The sequence below is a fragment of the Manacus candei genome, unplaced genomic scaffold (assembly GCF_025592945.1).
Source record: "Manacus candei isolate 608988 ecotype Guabito, Panama unplaced genomic scaffold, ASM2559294v1 h1tg000084l, whole genome shotgun sequence".
NCBI classification, from domain to species: domain Eukaryota; kingdom Metazoa; phylum Chordata; class Aves; order Passeriformes; family Pipridae; genus Manacus; species Manacus candei.
Genome location: NW_026138132.1, coordinates 4,210,501 through 4,233,945, shown reverse-complemented (window position 1 = coordinate 4,233,945; position 23,445 = coordinate 4,210,501). Strand labels below are relative to the sequence as shown.

The 23,445-nt window shown below is 53.1% G+C and overlaps 1 protein-coding gene across 2 annotated transcripts; it reads left to right on the top strand.

Annotated features, from left to right (window-relative positions):
• Positions 1–1,576: 1,576 nt before the first annotated feature.
• On the top strand, positions 1,577–18,398 carry RASSF2 (Ras association domain family member 2). 2 transcript variants are annotated; one of them, XM_051811916.1, is made up of 12 exons: positions 1,577–1,651; positions 2,858–3,023; positions 6,042–6,129; positions 7,826–7,901; positions 8,536–8,687; positions 10,277–10,365; positions 12,188–12,339; positions 12,970–13,071; positions 13,960–14,011; positions 15,296–15,417; positions 16,871–16,968; positions 17,167–18,398. In XM_051811916.1, the coding sequence occupies exons 3-12, from the start codon at positions 6,071–6,073 to the stop codon at positions 17,234–17,236; spliced, it is 972 nt and encodes a 323-aa protein (XP_051667876.1). In that variant the 5' UTR covers positions 1,577–1,651; positions 2,858–3,023; positions 6,042–6,070; the 3' UTR covers positions 17,237–18,398. The 2 variants fall into 2 exon arrangements, with proteins under 2 accessions (XP_051667876.1, XP_051667875.1); XM_051811915.1 differs by lacking the exon at positions 1,577–1,651 and adding an exon at positions 2,324–2,392.
• The last annotated feature ends 5,047 nt before the right edge of the window (positions 18,399–23,445 follow it).

Below are 23,445 nucleotides of genomic sequence, written 5' to 3'. Positions count from 1 at the left end.
ATCAAAGCCAGTGGAGCAGCTGCGTGACCAGGGGCAGGGATTTCAGGTTTGGGTCTGTGATGAAAACCCCTCTGATCTTAATCCTGACTAATCCCCTGTGCTGCTGATCAGAGCTGAGGGAATAACTGTGTTTTCTCCTTGTGTTTTGCCCAAATCAACATTCTGCATCGACCCACTGAGGGCTTTATTTATCTGGGGCAGAATCCCAGAATTTGAGGATTTTCAGAAGGACTGAAGCACCTTCAGACAGGGCCAGCAACTGTGTGTCAAAGCAAACCAGTTCAGTTCCAAGGAAAGGCTTTTCCAGAGCCACATCTCTTCCCATCTGGTTCCCAGAGGCTCTGTAAGAGCTCCCAGATGCTCCCACACAAACGTGCATCCCAGTGTAATATCACTCCACATTTACTGGTGATCAGCTCAGGGGCTGAAAGCTGAAATAATGGGAAGCTGCCAAGGTAGCAAGGAAGGGATTTTGGGTGTTTGCTCAGTCTGGGAGGAAACAACTGGATCTGGGAGAGTTTTGGAGCTGGTGCTTCATGCTGATGAGGCCTGACTGAGGTCCTTGGTGGGAGCAAATCCATCCAAGATGACGGTTTAAAAGGCATCAGCTGCGATCCCTGTGTGGCATTTGGCACAGAAATTCAGGATTCAAGGAATTCACCTGCAGAACAGGTGCTGTAGCATCGCTGTTTGGCTTTTCATGGGAGATTTTCAGCAGCCTGGAGGGATGCTCAGGCTCGGGGGGGATGGAAGCTTTGGTCTCTTCCATGTGGATTTGGTTCCACATGTATTTGGTTCCTCGAAATCTGTCTCATGCTCGTCTGTGGATAAGGAGGCACTGCCAGCCTGGCCCAGCCTCTCACACTGCAGGGTGTCCACACAGCAGGAACGGGTCAAATTCCTTATCCTTGATAACTAAAACCCTCCATCCAGGCTCGAGCCTTCCCAACCCACCACAGCACATCACAAAATCAGGATTTAACCCAAATTTACAGCCGAATCTCCCTGTGCTCCCACAGGTGCCCACTCCAAACCCTCTGTTTATTTTTACTTTTCCCTCCCTGTGCACCCAGCCCACAAACTGAGGTCGGTAGAAGCCTCTCTTTGGGGTGAAATCCCTGGGGTTTGGGGCCAGGGCTGGCTCTGCTCCATTGTGAGCCTGGCCGGGCTCTTCCCACGACAAAGGGCCTCTGATCCCGCCGGCCCCGAGATGCTGCTGGAATATCAATCCCGACCAGCCTGGCTCACTTTCACCGAGTCAGTGCTTCCTCAAGCCAGATGGCTCCTCCAGAACTTCTCATGTTTTACATACAAATCCAAGAAAACGGGGGGAAAAAAGGCTGATTACAGCCCGTGCCTGCAGAGACGCCTGTTTGGCTCAAGCAGCTGCTTAGATTATTTCTTTGTTTTGGGATTTTTTTTTTCCCCTTCGTGTGGGCTGTTTCTAGGCAAATTCCTTCAAAAGAAAAAAAAACCCAGAGAAGCCACACGGCACTGGGAAAGGTCAGGAGCAGACAAAGGAGGAGGGACGTGGCCGCTGCTCCTCTGGAATACTGAATACCCCAAACTCCCCCGACGTGCCCCCGCGGTGTCAGGGCCGGATGGGCAGGATGGGACCCCCATCCCGGGAGTGCTGAGCACCAGTTCAGAGGTAACTGTGACCCCCAGCTGCAACAGCTGCTTCCAGGCACATTTTATTTCATTTTTTTTCCTCCCCAATCCCTTTCCCGGGGGTAGTTTTGGATCCAGAGGGGATCCCACGGCCGTGGCTGGGAACCAGTGCACGGCTCCACCGCTCCCTCCCGACGGCAGAACTGCAAAGGGTGATGCCTGCCTGGCTCTGGCACTGGATATCCCGCGGCTGGGGGCATTTTAAGGCAGAAATAACCACTTCAGCCTGCGTGATACAGCCCACAAGGCTCCTTCTGGGAATTCTGCGTAGAGCTGGAGCTCTGTAAGAGCGTTTCCAGCCTGGATGCGTGGGATGGGGATTCATTTGGAATCCTGCTCCTGGCAGCGGGGATGGAGCATCCTTTGGGATCCTGGTCTTGGAGCGCAACCCAGGTACCAGAAACGCGTCCTTTGAGAACCCAGAGCCTGAACCAGGGATGCGGGACGGAGCATCCTTAGGGATTCCGCTCCGCGCGGGGACAGCCCGGGCGCCTGAATCCTTTGGGTTCACCGGTCCTGGTCCCCGGAAAGGGATCCCGGAACCGGGCTGTCCCTTGGGATCCGGGTTCCGGGATGACCCTGGAGCCAGAGGGGGGGTGTCCCCCGCGCTCCCACCCCCGCGGCCCCGCCCGCGCCCCTCCCCGTCGCGCCCCGCCCCGCCCCGCCCAGGGGCGGCCCTTGGGGGGCACCGGCTGCGGAGCGGGACCGGCACCGGCACCGGGTGAGTGCGGCTGGGATGGGGCGTCTCCACGCTCATCCTCATCCCCATCCCGTCCTCCGTCCCCATCCCCATCCCTGTCCCGCGGGGAGCGGCCCCGGGGCTGAGCGGAGGAGGTGAAAGCCGCGGGGAGCGGGGGCGTATCCGGCCCCCCAAACCCCGGGGTGACACCTCGGCATCCTCCGCGCTCTCTCAGCATCCCCCTCCGTGCTGGGGCCGCCGGAGCCGCAGCGCCCGCGGGTCCCACCCCGGGCACGGCACCTTCGCCGCGGCACCGCCGGGACCCGCCCGCTGCGGGTCGGTAGCCCAGGACAAGCCCTTGGTGGCCACCGGCTCCAGCCGGGGAAGTCCGACCTGCTGAGTGCGCGATGGGTCCCTCGCCCGTCCCCGAGTGCCCCCCACCCCGGCTGCACCGCCGGCCGTGCCAGCGCTCAGCGCTCCCCTCCTTTCCCCCCTTTCCCCTTCCAGGACGGAGCAATTGGGCTGGAGAACAATAGCGGCGCTGGAAAACAATGGAGCTGCCGCACCTTGGCGCGTAGGGATGCGGGAAGGACGCGGGGAAGGGATCCCAGCCCCGGAGTAGCGCCTGAGCCGGAGCCCCCAGCGCCAGCACAGGGAGGATCAGCGGGACGGGGTGAGCGCTCGGCCGGGTCCTGTCCTGTCCTATCCCGTCGTATCCCATCGTACTGCCGAGCAGAGCCCGGGGGAGGCTCCCGGGAGGAATTGTCGCCTTCGGATGATGCTTTGCTACCGATCGCGGCGGGATCGAAGCGCCCTTGGGCCGGGTAAAAGCCGCCCTGGGCTGCGGGGACGCGGCGGCGTTTGTGCAGGAGGGAATATCGGGGCCTCCCCGGGGACAGGGATATTCCCACAATCCCTCGCACGGCCGGGGGGAGCCTCAGCTGCGCCAAATCCGCCTCGGCGGGATCGGCCGGGGATGCAGCCAAAGCTTCCGTGCACTGCCGGGGGGACCAAGACAGCACCCCCACCCCCCCCCCAAATGCCGATTTCTTTGCAGGAGCAGGGTCGAACATCCCTCTCCTGCTGAAAACACAATATTGAGGGGGGTTTTCCTACTTTTCCCCTTGTTTTGTTGTTGTGTTTGAGTTGTGAATCTCCCTGGGAGCTCGGCAAAAGTGAGATCTCATCCCTTCTCCATGTGAGGGGCTGGGAGCATGACCAGTCTCCCTCTGCCCCACGGGGCACTTGGGGCTGTAGGGATGTGGGAAGGGGCTCAGGGAGGTAATTTTTAGGGAGTGGAACAAGTCTGGGGGCCGTGGGCTGGGCCGTGCCTGAAAGCACTGGCAGGAGCAGCTGGTGCTGGAAGGCAGAGAGAGCTGAAATCCTCCTGCCACGGGGGCAGGGCATTGATTTATCTGCTGGTGGTTTAAAAGCACTTTGTGAGGCCTCGGCAGAAGCTCAGCCTGGGCAGGGACGGGGGAAATGCGTCAGCTCAGGGTGGGGAAACTGAGGCCCAGCGGGGAAGGGGAAGGGGCCGGGGCTGAGCTGCCCTGGCCGGGCAATTGGGCAACTTGCACTTTGCCAGCCCTTCTGCTGGGGGCATTTCTAGCCTTTTGCCAAAGCTGAGGGGAATACTGGGGGCTCAGCAGTGGCTGCTCTCTGACTGGGTCTCTGTTCCCCTCCACCCACCACCCAGAGCTTCTCCAGACCCAAAAAAGGAAGAATTTGCCCCTTTCCTGCAGCTCAGAAGGGGATGTGATGACGGAGGCGAAGGTGGCAGCGCCGGGGCGTAAACAGGAAACAGGATCCTCAGCACAGGAGGATGAACCTGCCTTTTGGAGCTCCCCTTCCACCCCAAAATGTGCTTTCTTTTATGGCTGGAGTTCACCCCATGTCCCCCTCAAGGATCCAGGGATTTGGCTTTACCCCTTTGCATTGCTGTGATGCTCCAGAGTGAACCTCCCTGTGATACCAAAGGCTCCACCCAGGGCTGTGCTGCTGTAGGAGGGTTTTTTTCAGCCACTTTTATTTTTTTTTCAGCCACTTTGATATTTCTGGCACCATTTTTGCATGAGCCAACAGCCCTGTCCTTTAATCCTCCTGAGACATCTCCAGAGCTTTGCCATCCACTGTCAGGGGACGCCCCTGAGATCCTCATTCCTGCCATTCCTGCATCTCACAGGTGCTGAACCCCAAATTTGGGTCCCCACAAGCACCGGCATTTGTCCCAAAACCTTGAAGCCAGCTGCAAAATCCCTTCCCACTCTCATTTCTGAGGGATAAATAGGATTATTGCTGGGTTTATTCCCTGTGGGAGGATGGAGGGATGTGGAGAGGTGGCTGCCAACCACAGGAGGAGGGTTTGGCCGGGTTTTGCCAGGTTTTCCCGGGGTTCTCCTGTGACTCCTCAGGAAACCCAAAGCTCTGTCAGCCCTTCCACTGCCCCGTGCCATTTTTCAGTGCTGAGTTTCTCTTCTGCTTTTTCTCCGGGGCTGGAGCAGCTTCCTGCCCTTCCCCTCCTGCCCCACCTCCAGCGTGGCCTTTGCAGCCTCTTCTGGGGTTTGAGACACGTCAGGGAATATCTTTTGTCATTGCCAATCATTTATACGCTGGAATTTATCCCGACTTCGGGATTGCTGCTGGTTTTAGGGGCAGGTTCATCCTCCCACACAGGTTTTACCACACGGCCTTGGCTGAGCCATTTCTCTGCCTGCATTTGTTGTGGGGTTGTGTGTTTTCCTTGCAGGAAAAGGGGTTTGTTTCCCAGGGGACTGGGAGGAAGCACATGGTGATGTGGGAGGTGGAAGAAAACAGGGGTTTGCAGAGTAAAGGCTTTTTTCCTCGCCTCAGTTTCTCTTTTGGGACAGGGGAAGGGAGTGGAGAGACCCTGGAAAGAGGGAAGCCCGTTTGTAGGGGAGGTGGCACAAACATCCAAGGAAAAGCACAGCCTGAGAAGCCCTTTTTCATCATTCAAAACTGCCCCAATGCTGCATTTCAAGGTCTCTCTGGTGCCCCATTTCCACAGTGCTCTGAGTCCACAAGTGCTCCAAGGTCTTCATCCCGAAGCCCATTTTAATTCCCCTTCATTGTGTCCAAAAATCACTCTGGAGATCTAAGCCAGGGCCAGTCCCAAGGCAGGATTTTTATGGGACTTTCCAAGTGTTTTGCACAAGAGCAATGGAGGTGTTTTGGCACAAAATTCCAACTGGCAGTGTTAAAAAACCCCTGAAGGACCAGCCCAACATCTCTGGCTGCTCGGAAATTCATCCCCTGTGCCACCACCGGGTCTGGGAGGGCACAGGGAAGCAGCAGCCAGATCCAGAGTTCAGTGTCCAAAGCCTTGCAGAATAAAATAATAGTAAAATAAATACAGGAAAGGAGCAGCTCCCACTTATAACCCTCCCACCTCCTTGTTTGGCATCACGGGGACATCCCTGGATGCTCCAAATGCAAATTCCATGTAAGTGAATCCACCGGGATTAAATTTTCAGTGACTTTGCTGCTCCTCTCCCTTATCTGATCTCCCTCCTTTCCCATCATCAAACTCCACATCTGTGTCCTCGGGAGCCTTTGCCCAGGAGCTCTCCCAGACCCAGGGGCTTTATTTTCTCTCACTTTTCCGTGGATGGGGGTCAGGGATGTGGGAATGGGGGGGCTCCCACTGATGTTCCTCTCTCCTGCCTCTCTCCAGCTCAGCTCCCATGACAGAAGTGTGGGGGGATGGATTTCGGAGGTGGAGAGGACCTGGTTCCCTGCGGGAAAGACAAATTCATCTCCAAGTAAGAGGCTCAACAGGGCTGGAATTCAGGAATACTGGAGGAGCTGGGGGGCTTGTTTGGAATGTTCCAGGGGAAATATATATTCATTTTATATATATATACACACATATATATATATATATACACACACATATACATATAATTAATATATTTATTTATATATTTTTATATAAATATTTTATATATTTATAAAGATTTATTTATATATTTATATAGTATATATTTTACATATATTGATTATATATTTTTATATAGAATGAACATATATTCTATAATACATAATATATATTATATATTGTATTATATTATATTATATATAGCAGAGTATGGTATATTACAATATATTATAGTATATTGATTAATTATATTGATTTATTCTACCTGTATATTCTATGTATGTATTATCTATAATATGTAATATAATATACAATGTATAATCTAAAAATGTAATGTATAACTATATATAATATTATAACAATACATAATGTTACATATATATAATGTTATATAAGAATATATAATACTATAAATACAATATATAATATATTATTTATGACCTATACTATATTATCTATGACCTATAATATATAATATTCCATCAAGCTGGAAGAATGGAGTGACCCTGGGGTTTAACTCAATTCGGTTGGATTTGGAAGGAAAAAACCATTCTGGGGCAAGAAATGGTGATTTTTCTTAAATAAAAGGGGTTGTTGATGGGATTTTGAACTTTTCCTTGGGGGTGTGACCAAATGCTCGATAAACTTTCTTAAAATAACTCAGGTTTTGCTGAAGAAGTCCTGACTAAAAACTGTTCTTTTATTCTTTGGAAAAGAAGTAAAATGGTTCTTAAGTTTCAGGGAAGATTTTGGAGGAGCTAAAGCAAATTTGTGATATACCCCCTCCTTTTTGCCTTCTGATAACCCCAAATCCCTGTGGATTTGTGCCTGTTTATGATGGTCTGGTGGTGCTGAGCATCCTGAACCTCCACCAGCCAGCCCAGCTTTGGGAATTAATGCCAGGGGCATCCCTACCCTGGCATCACTATCCTGGCTGGGTTTGCCAGCTGGGGATGGCTTATTTTCATTTTTTCAATGATTTTTATTTATAATTTTAAATTTTTATTTTCATCCTCACATTTTATCTTTTAAACTTTGGGGTTTTTTGCCTTTATTTTTTATTTTTATGATTACTTTGCCACCAGAACAAGGCTCAAGACTTTGATTCTGAGCTCGAGGTCGGGCTCTGGCGCCCGGAGCCAACGTGATAAACCAGCCTGTGAGAACTTGTGACTCCACATGACCCCAGGGCTTGGGGGCCCCGAAAATGGGTTTGTTTTTCAGCCTTGTGACCAACTGCCCCGAGGTCTGATGGGTTTTCCTACATCTCTTTGGGAAATTTATGGGGGACACAATCACAGGGAGCTTCTCCCCCTCGTTGTGGATTGAACCCACAGCCAATACCTTCAACAAGGGAGGTCCAGAGGTGCCAGAAGAGCCAAATTTGCCTCAAATTCAGCTGTTTTTGGGTCCCCCAGCAGCGTAGCAGGTTCTTCAACCAGGAAAGCAATTCCTGCTTTCTCCCAGATCCTCAAAATTCCCTCCCCATCCAGCTCAGGGGTCAGTGGGTGGTGCCTGCAGCATCTCCTCTCCTTCCTTCAAACCTCTTCTCAGCATCTTTCCCATGTTTTTTCCCCCAGAAATGAGCTGCTCCTGCACCTGAAGACCTACAACATCTACTACGAGGGGCAGAACCTGCAGCTGCGGCACCGGGAGGTGAGAACGGCCCAGGCAGAGGGAAACCAAGGGAACTGGGCCTGGTTCAGGCTTAGGGAGTCATGGAATCATGGAATGCTTTGGGCTGGGAGGGACCTCAAAGCCCATCCAGTGCCACCCCCTGCCATGGGCAGGGACACCTTCCACCGGCCCAGGTTGCTCCAAGCCCCGTCCAGCCTGGCCTTGGATCTTCTCTCTAAACTGGAGAGACTGGATTTGTTGAATGGAGAAGGAATTCCCTGGCTGGTCTTTAAGGTCCCTTCCAAACCAAACCATCCCGTGATTCCCTGTCATGATTCCCTGTCAAATGCTTTGCCCAAGCCCAGGTAAATGCTGCTCTTCCCTCATCCCCCAGTGCTGTAGCCTCATGCTGGAAGGCCACCAAGTTTTCCAGGCATGATTTGTCCCAGGGAAGCCATGCTGGCTGTCACCCATCCTTATTTTCCACATGCCTTCCCAAAGTTTCCAGGAGGATCTGCCCCACGGCCTTCCCAGGCACGGGGCGAGACTGGGTGGATTTAGGGGGTCCAAAAAACACCTTTTAATCACAGAATTACTGAATGGTTTGGGTGTGCAGGGGACTTACAGTTCATAAATTCCAATGCCACGTTCCTGGGTGGTTTTTGGGACGCAGGAGGAAGGGGAGCTCATCGTGGAGGGGCTGCTGAACATCTCCTGGGGGCTGCGGCGCCCGATCCGCCTCCAGATGCAGGACGACAACCAGCGCATCCGCCCGCCCCCCTCCTCCTCCTCCTGGCACTCCGGCTGCAACCTGGGAGCCCACGGGTGAGCTGGGGCTGGGGGAGACAACAACACCCCCAAAACCACCCCCAAAACCACCCCAAACCCCCCCTCAACCCCCTCGGGGCTGGCGGGATTCGCTGGTTCACCCCCTTTCGCCGTCTCTGGGCAACACCTGCAAGGAGCCAAGTCAGAAATAAAGGAGAGGGGGTTTGCTTTGAAAAGTTCCCCCCCCCCCTTTACAAAGACCCCCAATTTTTTTGACCTCCCTTTTGCAAAGACCTCCCTCTTTTGCACCCCCCATTTTGCAGAACTCCCCTTTTGTTAAGCTCCCCCTTCTGCCATGACCCCTCTTTTGCAGACACCCCCCTTTGCTAAAACCCCCCTTTTTTGCAAACCCCCCTTTTTTCAGACTCCCCTCTTTTACTTAAATCCTCCTTTTTGCACCCCCCCTTTTTACAAACCACCCTCTTTTGCAAATCTCCCACTTTTTTCACCCCCTCTTTTTTTAAAAACCCCTTCTTTTACTGAACGCCCTTTTACACCCCCTTTTTTTGCACCCCTCTTTTTGCAAAGACCCCTCTCTTTTGCCAAGATCCCCCATTTAGTTTCAAAAGGAACCCCCCCCCCATTTTTCAGCTCCTCCCTTTTTACAACCCCCACTTTTTTGCAAATCCACCACTTTTTGCACCCCTCTTTTTTTCAAGCCCTCTTTTTAAACACCCCCTTCTGCCAAAATCCCCCTTTTTGCAATGCTCCCTTTTTTCAAAGACCTCCCTCTTTTGATGAAACCCCCTTTTGGTAACCCCCCCTTCTACAATCCCCCCTTTTTTGCAAAGAACCCCCTCCTTTGCTAAGACCCCTCCTTTTGTTTAAAAAAGAAACAAACCTCCCCTTTTTGCAACCCCTCCTTCGAAAACTCCCCCCTTCCAAAGACCCCCCTCTTTTGCAAACCCCTAATTTTTGCTAAACCCTCCTTTTTGATGAGACCCCTCCTTTCTGTCCCACTTTTTGCAAACATTCCCCCTTTTGTGACCCCTCTGCCAACACCCCCCTTTTGCAGCCCCTGCTCTTGCAGCCCCCCCTTTGCAGGGACTCCCCTTCACGACCCCTCTTTTCCTGCAGGAATCCCCCCAGACCCCACCTGGTTCTCACTTCCATCCCCAATTCCCTGCTGGATGCTGCTCTGGTCCCAGTGATCCCGGGGGATCCTGGAAAGCAGCAGAGCTGGGATTTGCTGTGTCTATGCAGAGGGGGAGGATCTTCCTGCTTTTTCCTTGATTTTGTAGACATCTCCCAAGGGAAAGAAGGGTCAGGTTCAGCTTTCCCTGTGCTGGAGTCAGGAAAATACCGTTTGGCACCTCAGCATGCCTTCCTGGGAAGAGGGCAGTCGGGATAACACCCTCCAAGGATTTTTTGGGAGTGGGGCAGGAGAGGATTCAGGATTTATATTGCAACCAGCCCGTGCTGTGACCCTGCAGGGCTGGTTACCTGCTAAGTCCACAGGGAGAACAGGCAGCTTCCCAGGGGGGAAGCAGCAGCTTCCTGGAATGATAATCCAGATTCCCTGGATTGTCATTCCCTCTGCAGCCACACGCTGACAGGGCACCACCCTCACCTTTGCCCACCCCCAGGTCCGTGCTGAAGCCCAGCACCCTGCCCGACATCCAGGTGACGGATGCAGAGGCCACACCCAACACGGAGGCTCCCGGGAATGGCACAGGTGAGCCGGGCTTGGATCCACCTGGATTTCTGGGGGAGGTTGGGAGCAGCTGCCTCGGGCTGCAGCTTAACTTGAGAAAATGCAAACCAGCCTTGGTTTGAACTCCAGACTGTTTCCCGTCCTGCTCCAGGTTCCTTTAAGCCACTTCCAAAGAACTTCTGTTTATTTTGTTTAATCTCAGCCCCATATGGCCCAAAACTCAATGATTTAAAGATTTTTTTTTCCTACCTAAATGATTCCACGATTCCCAAGGGTTTTTGCTCAGTGGGATGTGGTGGAGAGGAGCTTGGAAAAAAATCGGGGGGACGGAGCAAAGAGCCCCGTGGGATAGCAGGGAAAAGGATGTCAGAGCTTCCCCTTCCCGGAGGCTCCACTTCTGGGGAAGAATGGGAGCATTGGGAATGGGAGCACTGGGAAGGCCGTTACCATGGGAAGTCAACAGAGCTGCAAAGTGTTTGTCCCCTCCCTGGTTTTTCCTCTGTGGAGGGGGAAGAGCTCGGCCAGCGCTTCATTAACCCCTTGTTCTGAGCAGGGACAGCGAGGAACGGGACACAAACCGGAATTCCCACAGGGAAAAACCTGCTTCAGGCATTTCCCTCATTCATTCCGGGCATTCTGATGTTCTGACTTTTGGGGGTAATTTTTGACAGGCGGCAGAGAAGAACCAGCTCATCCTTTTGACTTTGAGGTGCTCATCCACATCCCACTTCAGGGAGGAGCTGGGCCCTTGCAAAACTCACTGATCCATGAACCCTCATCCCTGATCCTCCGGCTTTTTCCCTTTTTTCTTTTTGATCTTCCCACTCGTGACGCTTTTCCTCCTTCAATCAAAGCTTTCCTGGGTGATTCCCACCCCACATCACCCCACTGCAATTGCCCAGCAGCTCTCTCAGCCTTATGACCTTAATTTGCCAGCACATAAAAATGCCTTGTATTACATTTTTCCCTAAAATCCAGTAAAACTCAGCTCCCAGTGTGCGTTCCTGGCTCCTCGGGAGTGCTTAGTCACCGTGTGTGCATCTGGAGCAGCGTGTCCCGGAGATTTTTCCCTGCTGCAGACATGCTTTGAATTAAAACATCCAAAGCTGGAGCCCAAGAGGTTCATTAAAAATGGATGAAGAGCTGGTTTATAATAATTTGGATCCAGGCCAGTTTTCATGCAGAGATCTGAGGCACTGCCCTTGTTTGCCTGTTCTCATTAAAGGGAGGGAGAAAAGAGAAAGATGAACTATGGAAAAGGCAGGGAAGATGCTCAAGCTCCCAGGAGAAGAGGTTTTAGCCAGGTAACAGGACAGATTTAGGCAGTTAATTGTGAATTAATCACCTCCTTCAGGAGCTGGAGGAGAATAAACCAGTCGGTGTGCTTTAAACTGGGGGGTTAAATGTGTTCTGGGAAATTCATAGGGCTGGGTTCCTGGGATGGGGATTTCTGCACCCTTGGGGGGACTCCCAGCAGCAGGAAGATTCAGGAATCAGTCACCTCCTTCAGGAGCTGGGGGAGGATAAATCAGTCGCTGTGGTTTAAACTGGGGGGTTCAATGTGTGCTGGGATGTCTGTAGAGCCGGGTTCTTGGGAAGTTTATAGGGCTGGGTTCCTGGGATGGGGATTTCTGCATCCGTGGGAAGACTCTCAGCAGCAGAAAGATTCTGGAATCACAGACTGTCCTCAGTGGGAAGGGACCCCCAGGGATGGTGGATCCCGCTCCTGGCCCGGCACAGACACCCAGCAGCCCCTCCTGTGCCCGGGGCGGTGTCCCGGCGCTCCGGGGGTGTCGGAGCGGGCCCGGGAGGTGCTCAGGGGGCTCCCCGGGATGTCCCCCAGCCCCCAGGCCCCAGGCGGAGGAGGCCCCGCAGCTGATGCGGACCCGGAGCGATGTCGGGGTGCGGCCCCGCGGCAGCGCCCGCACGGCCGGGGAGCAGCGGCGGATCCGCCGGCACCGCTTCTCCATCAACGGGCACTTCTACAACCACAAGGTGAGCCCGGCCCCACAGCCCCACATCCCAGCCCCACAGCCCGGCCCCACAGCCCAGACCCACATCCCAGACCCACAGCCCGGCCCCACAGCCCCACAGCCCGGCCCCACAGCCCGGCCCCACAGCCCGGCCCCACATCCCCATAGCCCGGCCCCACAGCCCCACATCCCAGCCCCACAGCCCCACATCCCAGCCCCACAGCCCGGCCCCACAGCCCAGCCCCACAGCCCGGCCCCACAGCCCGGCCTCACATCCCGGCTCCACAGCCCCACAACCCCACAACCCCACAGCCCAGCCCCACAGCCCCACATCCCAGCCCGACAGCCCGGCCCCACAGCCCAGCCCTACATCCCAGCCCCACAACCCAGCCCCACAGCCCGGCCCCACAGCCCCACAGCCCGGCCCCACAGCCCGGCCCCACAGCCCAGCCCCACATCCCAGCCCCACATCCCCACAGCCCAGCCCTACATCCCAGCCCCACAGCCCAGCCCTACATCCCAGCCCCACAGCCCAGCCCCACAGCCCAGCCCCACAGCCCCACAGCCCGGCCCCACATCCCAGCCCCACAGCCCGGCCCGGCGGAGCGGGGCAGCCCCAGGGAGGGGTTTCACCGTGGTTTGTGTCCCGCAGACGTCCGTGTTCACTCCCGCCTACGGCTCCGTCACCAACGTGCGCATCAACAGCACCATGACCACCCCGCAGGTCCTCAAACTGCTGCTCAACAAATTCAAGGTGCGGTCATTGTGTCCCCCCGAGGCTCCTGGATCGCCCTGCGTGGGGATTTTACGGATATAAAATATGTATTTTAAAATATTTTCATTATATTAAATATATTATATAGCATATATCATATACGCTATATAATATATAACATCATATTATATTATAATAATTTTAAGACATCTATATATGAGTATATATTTATAAATAACTCTATTTGTAAATATATTTATATATTTATATATATTTATATATTTAAGATATTTTAATTATAATAATTATGTAGTATATAATATTATATCAATTATATATAGTATATTGTGTATACTATATTATATGCAGTATATTATATGTTATATGTATTATGTATAGTATATTAGTATATATATGTATAGTATATACATATATACATATACACTATATATACTATATATATACTATATATATACTGTATATATATACATATATATAGTATATAAATGGACATTATATATATGCTATATATAGATTATATATGGTATAGTATATATATACTATATATATAACATTTATATTACTATATTAGTATATATAACACACACTATATATCATTATATTAATTTTAATAATTATATATATGTATTTATCTATCTATATGTATAAAAATGTCTGACATATATGCAGTTATATACAATATTACATTAAAATATTGTATTAATTTGTTTCCTACTATAATTAATTCATTGTATTAATGCATAAATATTTTATATATTTCATTAATTACATATAAACATGTATTTATATATAAACAGATTTATACATAAAATACAGCAGCACAGCAAAATAGTGGGGTTTGTTCATAATTCCTTGGAAAGCCTGGGGTAAACCCTGGACATCTGACAGTGATTTGTGTGTCCCCAGATCGAAAACTCGGCGGAGGAGTTTGCTCTGTACATCGTCCACACCAGCGGAGGTGAGTGGCCCAAATTGTCCCCAGTGCCACCCTGCTTCAGTCAGGCAGTGCTCCCTGAGTGCTGGGCAGTGCCCCCATGTCCTGGGCAGTGCCCCCATGTCCTGGGCAGTGCCCCCATGTCCCAGGCAGTGCCCCCATGTCTTGGGCAGTGCCCCCTGAGTGCTGGGCAGTGCCCTCGTGTCCTGGGCAGTGCCCCCCATGTCCTGGGCAGTGCCCCCCGTGTCCCGGGCAGTGCCCCCATGTCTTGGGCAGTGCCCCCTGAGTGCTGGGCAGTGCCCTCATGTCCCAGGCAGTGCCCTCACGTCTTGGGCAGTGCTCCCATGTCCCAGGCAGTGCCCCCCATGTCCTGGGCAGTGCCCCCATGTCTTGGGCAGTGCCCCCCATGTCCTGGGCAGTGCCCCCCATGTCCTGGGCAGTGCCCCCCGTGTCCCGGGCAGTGCCCCCCATGTCCTGGGCAGTGCCCCCCATGTCCCAGGCAGTGCCCTCACGTCTTGGGCAGTGCCCCTTGAGTGCTGGGCAGTGCCCCCGTGTCCTGGGCAGTGCCCCCCATGTCCTGGGCAGTGCCCCCATGTCTTGGGCAGTGCCCCCCATGTCCTGGGCAGTGCCCCCCATGTCCTGGGCAGTGCCCCCCGTGTCCCGGGCAGTGCCCCCCATGTCCTGGGCAGTGCCCCCCATGTCCCAGGCAGTGCCCTCACGTCTTGGGCAGTGCCCCTTGAGTGCTGGGCAGTGCCCCCGTGTCCTGGGCAGTGCCCCCCATGTCCTGGGCAGTGCCCCCGTGTCCCAGGCAGTGCCCCCATGTCCCAGGCAGTATCCCCATGTCCTGGGCAGTGCCCCCCATGTCCCAGGCAGTGCCCCCCATGTCCCAGGCAGTGCCCCCCGTGTCCCGGGCAGTGCCCCCCATGTCCTGGGCAGTGCCCCCCATGTCTCAGGCAGTGCCCCCATGTCCTGGGCAGTGCCCCCCATGTCCTGGGCAGTGCCCCCCATGTCTCAGGCAGTGCCCCCATGTCCTGGGCAGTGCCCCCCGTGTCCTGGGCAGTGCCCCCATGTCTCAGGCAGTGCCCCCCATGTCTCAGGCAGTGCCCCCATGTCCTGGGCAGTGCCCCCCGTGTCCTGGGCAGTGCCCCCATGTCTCAGGCAGTGCCCCCCATGTCCCGGGCAGTGCCCCCATGTCCCGGGCAGTGCCCCCATGTCCCAGGCAGTGCCCCCATGTCCTGGGCAGTGCCCCCATGTCCTGGGCAGTGCCCCCCGAGTGCTGGGCCCAACCCCGGGGTTTTGGCCTTGCAGAGAAGCAGAAGCTGCGGGGCAGCGACTACCCCCTGATCGCCCGTGTGCTGCAGGGCCCCTGCGAGCAGGTCTCCAAGGTGTTCCTCATGGAGAAGGACCAGGTGGAGGAGGTCACCTACGACGTGAGTGAGCCGGCACGGGGGGGTCATCACTCCTGGGGGGGCTTGGGAAAACTGGGGGATCACGGAGTCATGGAGTGGTTTGGGTTGGGAGGGACCTTAAAGCCCATCCACCCCCTGCCATGGGCAGGGACACCTTCCACTAGCCCAGGCTGCTCCAAGCCCCGTCCAACCTGGCCTTGGACACTCCCAGGGATCCAGGGGCAGCTGCAGCTTCTCTGGGAATTCCAGCCCAGCCCCTCCACACCCTCACAGCCAACAATTCCTTCCCAATATCCCATCTAGCCCTGCCCTCTGGCACTGGGAAGCCATTCCCTGTGTCCTGTCCCTCCATCCCTTGTCCCCAGTCCCCCTCCAGCTCTTGGAGCCCCTTTAGGCCCTGGAAGGGGCTCTCAGCTCTCCCTGGAGCCTTCTCTGCTCCAGGGGAACCCCCCCAGCCCTCCCAGCCTGGCTCCAGAGCAGAGGGGCTCCAGCCCTTGGAGCAGCTCCGTGGCCTCCTCTGGACTTGCTCCAACATTGACATCACTGGATTTTTTTCTTAGGAAGGGCTGTGTTTTGGGGTTGAGGAGATTGCAGGCAGGCTGGGTCTGCTGCCTTCTCATAGAATCATGGAATCATGGAATGGTTTAGGTTGGAGAGACCTTAAAGCTCATCCCATTCCACCCCCTGCCGTGGGCAGGGACACCTTCCACTAGCCCAGGTTGCTCTGCCCTTGGACACTTCCAGGGATCCAGGGGCAGCCACATCTTCTCTGGGAATTCCAGCCCAGCTTGTGACCACCCTCCCAGGGAAGAATTTCCTCCCGATGAACGGATGTCTCCATGCGCTGGGACTGCAGGAATTGCTTTGCTCCCACATCTTGCCGTGAAAACGCCCCATTTTATGGGAAAAGCCTCGTTTTGTGCTCATAGAGCAGCTTCCAATTCCAACCCGGAGCCAACGCCCCCGGCCCTATTGTGTCATCCCAAATCTGCTCACGGGAGAGCGATTTCAGCGCAGCCTGTGGCGGAATTGATGTTTTTCCAGCCGGGAAAGCTCCACTGTGCCATCTGCCGGCTTCCCAGGGCTGCTCTGCTCCCAAATCCGAGCTCAAACGAGGCACTTTTGGGGTATATTCGGGCTTAGTCGGCTCTCTGCGACGCTGGGGATGCTCAGGGCTCTGACTGATGGAGCCACGTCTTCCAGCCAGTGGGTAAATTAAAATAGATAAATAAAAATAAATTAATTAATTAATAAATGGAGAGGGGGGAGAGATTGTCCCAATAATTATCCAGCACTTACTCATTTGCACAAGTTAATGTTCACACTGAGCAGAGGAAACATCCTTTCTTTTAGGATTCTTGCAAAAACTGGGGAATCCTTGACTAAAATCCAGGGAGAGGACGCTGCCTTCGGCCTCGCAGGGTCGGTTCATCTCCCTCTTCATCACCTTTCTTGCCGTTTCCCTCCCATCCAGGTCGCTCAGTACATCAAGTTTGAGATGCCCATCCTCAGGAGCTTCATCCAGAAGCTGGAGGAGGAGGAGGACCGTGAAGTGAAGAAGCTGATGCAAAAGTACGTCGGGCTGGTGGCACTGAGGGGGGATGTGAGAGGGAAGGGCATTGCTGGGGGGCTGTTTGGTCCCAGAAATTCCTTTGTGCAGCCCTGCACCCCTGATGTGGGCAAGAGCCATTGGGGTTTGCATCATTCCAGGGTTTTCTTGGCTGGCTCAGTGCTGAAAATTCCTCTTTGCCTTGTCCTGTGCCTCTCCAGATACACCATCCTCCGGGTGATGATCAAGCAGAGGCTGGAGGAGATCTCGGAAGGTCCGACTGCGATGTGAGACCCTCCACCAGAGCCATGTGCCTGTAGGATGTACTGTACCAAATCCCAAAGCCCCAGCATTCCCAGAACATTCCCAGTGTCCGTCTGGATCGCTCCAGCTCTGAGCCAGCCCATCCTCCCGTGCCTTCACCTGCGCAGCATCCTCAGGAGGTTCCTCCTCGGCACGTGGGGCTCTTCCCAGCAAGGCTCTGGCTGGTGGCAGCTTCAGCCAAAACCTCAAATCCCTGGAAAACACAGGGAAAAACAGGGGAAAAAAAAAAAAAAAAGAGAGAGGAAATCCACGAGCAGCACAATGAGGGCTACAGGTGCTCCAGAGCAGGAATTTGGGGCCGAGTCTGGGGACACCCACACAGAGGCCCCGCTGCTCGGTGGCAGGAGAGCACCAACAGTTACAACTCCTCTTTTTTTTTTCTTTTTTTTTTTTTTTTTCCCCTTGAGAAAAGCACATTTCTATTGCAATAATTCGCGGGTGATGGGAAAGGTTTTGTAAATCCAAAGTGTTGACTGAGATTTTGGGGGGGTTTAACCCTGACCTGGTGGATTTACAGCACAGGAGTAAAACGGCGTCTTCCCGCGCCTTCCCTAAACCTGCATCTGGTGGCGTCACCCCCTCCCTCCCCCTTTCTAATTTGCACTAATATTAGGGATTTTTAAGGAAATCATGATGTCAAACCTCTCTGGTAGCTGTAAATGCCAAATAGCACTCGCAGGGATAGTTGGGGGCATCTCAAGGGATGCTGGATGGAAAGGGAGGGAGACAGGAGGAGGAGGCAGAAATAAAGAGGGTTTTATTTTCCAGATCCATCTTCCAGCAGTGCCAGCACATTATCCTGGTGAAACCAGACTGGCACTGTTACCACCATCACCTGGAAAAACCTCTTTCCTCCCAGGCTAAACCAGCAATATCAATTTTATACCTCGATGTGAACTAAAACTCTGACTTTCTCCCTCCCTTTGAGTTTTTGCAATGTATCTTTGTAATTTTTTTTTTTTTTAAGTGTTAATGGTACCTTTTCCACCTCTAACACGTGTTCAGGAAAGTGTTGTACAGCGAGAGGAGCCTTTTATGTGTTTGAAGGATGATTGTGGCATTGCTGCGTGGATTAACAAGAAAATAAAATATGTAGCAACTTAATGCAGAATAAAACCCCTGAGTTGGAGCCTGGTTTGTCAAAAATAAAGCAAGCTGTGGATAGAAATACCTTGGGAATGGGTTCCATGGGGGCTGGGAGTGATGAGGGAGAAGAGCAGAACCTGCCTGAGTGCCAGTGGAGAAGCTTCCCAAGGAGAAATGGTCCTGCCCTGCAGATTTGGAGACTCACAACTACACTGCTGGAGGATTTGGGAGTAATATTGGACTGGTTTGGGGCCCTTCCAGCCTTCAGTGACTATTTATCCCTATTTATCCACATGTGCCATGGTCGGCGAGCTCCAATTTCTCTTCCACGAGGTAAAACTCCCGATGTATTTAATGTTTTTGTCCTCCTGCACCCCCCAGGTCATCCCAGCCCCGCTTTGCTGCCTCCCCGCAGCCGCTGGCCCGGCGTTTTCCAGCCCATTGAAGGCCAATTATCCCTCCCCGGTGACGTTGGCTCCCTTGATCCGCCGGGAAAAGTCCGGTGGGAGCCGAGCCCGGCGGGCACAGACGGGAAGAGCCATCACCGGCACAGCACCGGGGGCACGGGTAAGGGCGGCACCCTCGGCACGGAACGGGGGCAAAAGGGAAGGAACTGGGCAAAAAGCGAGGCGAAAAGTGGAGGGGGTTAGCCCACACCTGAGCTGGATGTTGGGAGGGGCAGCCTGTGGATTTTCCCTGCTTGGTGACCTCGAAGTAGGGAGATATATATATTATATATATTATATATATATATATATATATATATATATTATTCGAGGAAATAAAGAGAGGAGGAAACTAGGAAGGGAAAAATCCATGTATGTGATTGTCGGGCGTTTGCTGCCCGGCTTTGTGGTGCTTCCAGCAGTGATGCAGCTGCAAACAGCTGGAGAGGGGACACTTCTCCGGGCTTTCCTTGAAGTAACCCTTTGGCTGGAGGAGCAGGGCGGCGAAAGGAGGCACATTCAGTTAATCAGGGCAGATATCGCTGTTCGGAGCGCTGGCTCTGGGGGGTGGTCAGGCCTGGCACCTTCCAGCGGGGCAGGAATCGCTGACACAGGGAAGCCGCGGCCGGGGCGCGCGGCCAGGGGGGCTCTGCCTTTTCAAAAGGCTTTTGTCAGCGCGGCTCCGGCTGCTTTGGGGCGGGTTTGGGGCCGCGATGGCTCAGCAGCTTCCCCACAATGGGGCTGTTTGCTCAGCCGGAGGCTGCGGGGCGGGGGGTGCGGGGGGATCGTGGTGTTTGCGGGGGGGGGGAGAACAAAGGTGGGAATGGGGTGGGAAAGTCGGGAGTGTTTGTTTGCACCACGGCGTCCACCTCCCTGTTCACTAAATATATGGGCTACGGTAAATATGTACAATAATACATCAAATCATGGAACGGGCTGGGTTGGGAGGGCCCTTAAAGACCATCTAGTCCAACCCCCTGCCAGGGACAGGGACACCTTCCACTAGAAGTTGTGTATTAACTATGTATAGTGAACTTAAATCAACATAAAGTATATATAAATATATATATGTTTATATATAAATATAAATATATAAAATATAAATATAAAATATATATTATATACGACAGATAATGTAATATATAATATATAACACATAATTTAGTATATAATATATATTGGTTAGTATATTATGTATTATAGATTATATTTATACTATATATTTTATATCATCATGGCTAGGCTTCGCTATATTTTATATAGTAATATATAAATATATACACTACATAAATATAGTGTACTTAAATCAACATAATTTATATATAAATGCACTATATAAATATAGTGTACTTAAATCAACATAAAGTATATATAAATATAAATATTGGTTTATATCTAAATATAAATATATAAAATATAAATATAAGATATAGGTTATATACTATATATAATATGATATATAATATATAACATAATTTAGTGTATAATATATATTGGTTAGTATATTATGTATTATAGGTTATATATATATATATATATATATATATAGTAATATACTATGTCTATTTACATTTATATATAAATACATAAAACACGAAGTTATATACATAAATATTCATATATAAATGTATGAATATATAATTATATAAATATATAAGTATTACACATGCGTATATATATATATATATATATATATGAATATATAAAATCCGAAATTCTCCCAAACCCACGTTTCCATACAAAATGAAACCTAGTGTTTCAGCCTTATGCTTTTCTTCTCTTGGCTTCAGGTTTCTTTCCTCCATTCTTAGCATTATTCCTGTATTTTGCTTCCAGTTGGGCCAAAAAGTCATCCATTTCGCTTTCTCGAGCTCCACTTCAGCTTTGAATCAGCGCTTGCTGATGTGATATGTAATAATATTATAATATATAATAAATATAATATATAAATAGATAAAATGGATAAACATATAGATAAATAGATAAATTACATATAGACAAGACATCTAAAAATTATATGTTTATATATAAATAAAAATACATAATATATAAAATATATAGGGATATAAAATATATAAAAATTTATACATCCACAACAACATTATAAGTAAGTTGGCCCAAGACTGAGGAAAACCCCGCGACCCCCTCGGAGCCGGGATCCCCGTGAAACTCCCGGAGTGGGATCCCCGCGAGCCCCTGGGGACGGGAGCCCTGCAAACCCCTCGGAGCGGGATTCCTGCTAGCCCTTTGGGAGCCGAGATCCCCGTGAGCCCTCGGAGCGGGATCCCTTTAACTCCCTCGGACGGCAATCATTCTAAACCCCTCGGAGCGGGATTCCTGTGAACCCCTCGGAGCGGGATTCCTGCTAGCCCTTTGGGAGCCGAGATCCCCGGGAACCCTCGGAGCGGGATCCCTGTGAACCGGGCACGACTCGGAGCCGGGATCCCTGCGAACCCCTCGAGTCGGGATTCCTGCAGCCCCTTTGGGAGCCGGGATCCCCGCGAAACCCTCGGACTGGGATCCCTGCAGCCCCGTTGGGAGCCGGGATCCCCGCGAACCCCTCGGGTCGGGATCCCCGCGAACCCCTCGGGTCGGGATCCCTGCGAACCCCTCGGGTCGGGATCCCTGTGAACCCATCGGGTCGGGATCCCTGCAGCCCCTTTGGGACCCGGGATCCCCGCGAACCCCTCGGGTCGGGATCCCTGCGAACCCCTCGGGTCGGGATCCCCGTGAACCCCTCGGGTCGGGATCCCTGCGAACCCCTCGGAGCGGGATCCCTGCGAACCCCTCGGACTGGGATCCCTGCGAACCCCTCGGAGCGGGATCCCTGCAGCCCCTCTGGGACCCGGGATCCCCGCGACCTCCTCGGGTCGAGACCCCTCGGGCTCGGGGGCTGCTCCGGGCGATCTCCCCGCGCTCACCGTCCCTCCTTGTGCCCCTCTCGCAGGTGGGGCAGGATGAGGCCCCTGGACGGCTGGTGCTGGGTGGCGATGCTGCTCCTCGCCCTCTTCAGCGACGTGGCCGGCGGTCGCCGCGGGGGCGGCGGCAGATCCGGGGGTCGCGGCGGCGGCGGGGCCGGGGGGCTCCGCGGGGGCTTCCGCGCCGTGTCCCGCGGCGGGGGCACCCCCGGGCGCGGCTCCAAGGTGGCCGGAGCCATCGCGGCCGGGGCCGCCGCGGGCTACGGGATGGGGCTGCTGGGGCGGCCGCGCCCGTCCCGCCTCGGTCACGGCATCCCCGCGGCCCGGCAGCCCCCGCCCGCGGGCGGCTTCCACGCCGCAAGCTGGCCGGACGTGGGGGGCAAGCGGGGACCCCCCAGCCGAGCCCCCCGGGACCGCGGCGGCATCGGCCTCGCCCTGCTCTTGGCATCCACCGCCTGCCTCGTGAGCCACGGGCTGCAGCGCTGAGCGCGGCGAGGGCACCTCGGGACCCCCGGCCGGCCCGGCCCGCCGGGATTTCTTAGCGGATGACTTTCCTGGGAGATTAGATGTGGCTTGGGGGAGGTGGAAGAGATGCTCCGCGGCTGCCTCAGTGTCCCTTCTCCCCGGAGCTGGGCAGCCATCCCAGGGCTCACGAGGACGTCTGGGAGCTGGATGGATCCTGGAAACCCCCGTCTGTGCAGGCGCCTACACGAGCAAACCCAGCCCTGCGAGGACCTGGGGATACCTGCGCCTGGAGCGATGCTGGAGCGGCCCCGCCAGCGCTCGGCTCTGGTTTCCCACGGCACGGCTTTCCCAAAGAAATCGCTCCTTTCCCCCCAAAAGAGCGCTGGGACTTGTGGGGAGGGGGGATGTGGGGTTTGGAAATGGACCCCTCTGCCTTGCAATAAAGTTTGGCCTTGAGACATCCTCTGTTTTTAACCAAATCCTTTGTCTTTAGCGCCCGGAACAACTCCAGGAAGAGCCACGTCTCCAAGGGATGCTGCGGGGAGGGGTGAAGGTGGTGCCTGGAGATAAACCCCCCTCGGTCCCGTCTCTCGGGCTTTCACATGATCAATCCCAGTCTTTAATATCCCGATCTTTAGCATCTTCTGCCCAAAACACACACCTCTCTCAGGTGTTTGGCAGAGAGGATGCAAATCCTCCCTTGAAAGAGCTTAAAAGGAGCAGGGAGGGATGTTTTGCCCTCCAGCGGCTGCAATTTCTTCTCTGATCCCTGTCCTGGGTGCTTAAACCTTCCCTAAATCCTGGTTTAGCTGAGCAGCTCAACCACTGCTGTGAGAAAAGAAAATAAGGAGGTACTAAGTGAAAAATTTGGAGTCCCAAAGAAGCTTGTGGGCAGGTATAACCACCATCCTCCAGCAGGTAAGTCCTCACTGAAAGATTTTTGGGCATGGATGTTTGTGAGAGTGTCACCTCTCCTTGGAGTTGGTGTGTTTTGGGGGTATAAACATCCTTATCTTCTCCTCAGGTCAGTCAGCTCTCACCTCTGTCAAGGGGTGGAAAGAGCCCTGGCTGATGGACGTTGATTTTTGGGGCTCCTTTACAACATTTTCTTAAATTTTACAGAAGTCATTTGGCTCCTGAGGGATTCAACAACATTCTGGAGCAGGGAATGCATGCAAGGCCCATGACCTCGTCCAAATCACTGTAACCCCTGGCTTAGGAACAGCCTTTAGGCTGGACAAACCCATCCTCTCCTATAATG

Coding starts and splice junctions, on each gene's coding strand:
- RASSF2 (XM_051811916.1), top strand. CDS start 6,071: ATGGATTTCGGAGGTGGAGAGGACCTGGTTCCCTGCGGGAAAGACAAA. Junction 6,130..7,825: donor AAAGACAAATTCATCTCCAA/GTAAGAGGCTCA, acceptor TTTTTCCCCCAG/AAATGAGCTGCTCCTGCACC. Junction 12,340..12,969: donor GGCACTTCTACAACCACAAG/GTGAGCCCGGCC, acceptor TGTGTCCCGCAG/ACGTCCGTGTTCACTCCCGC.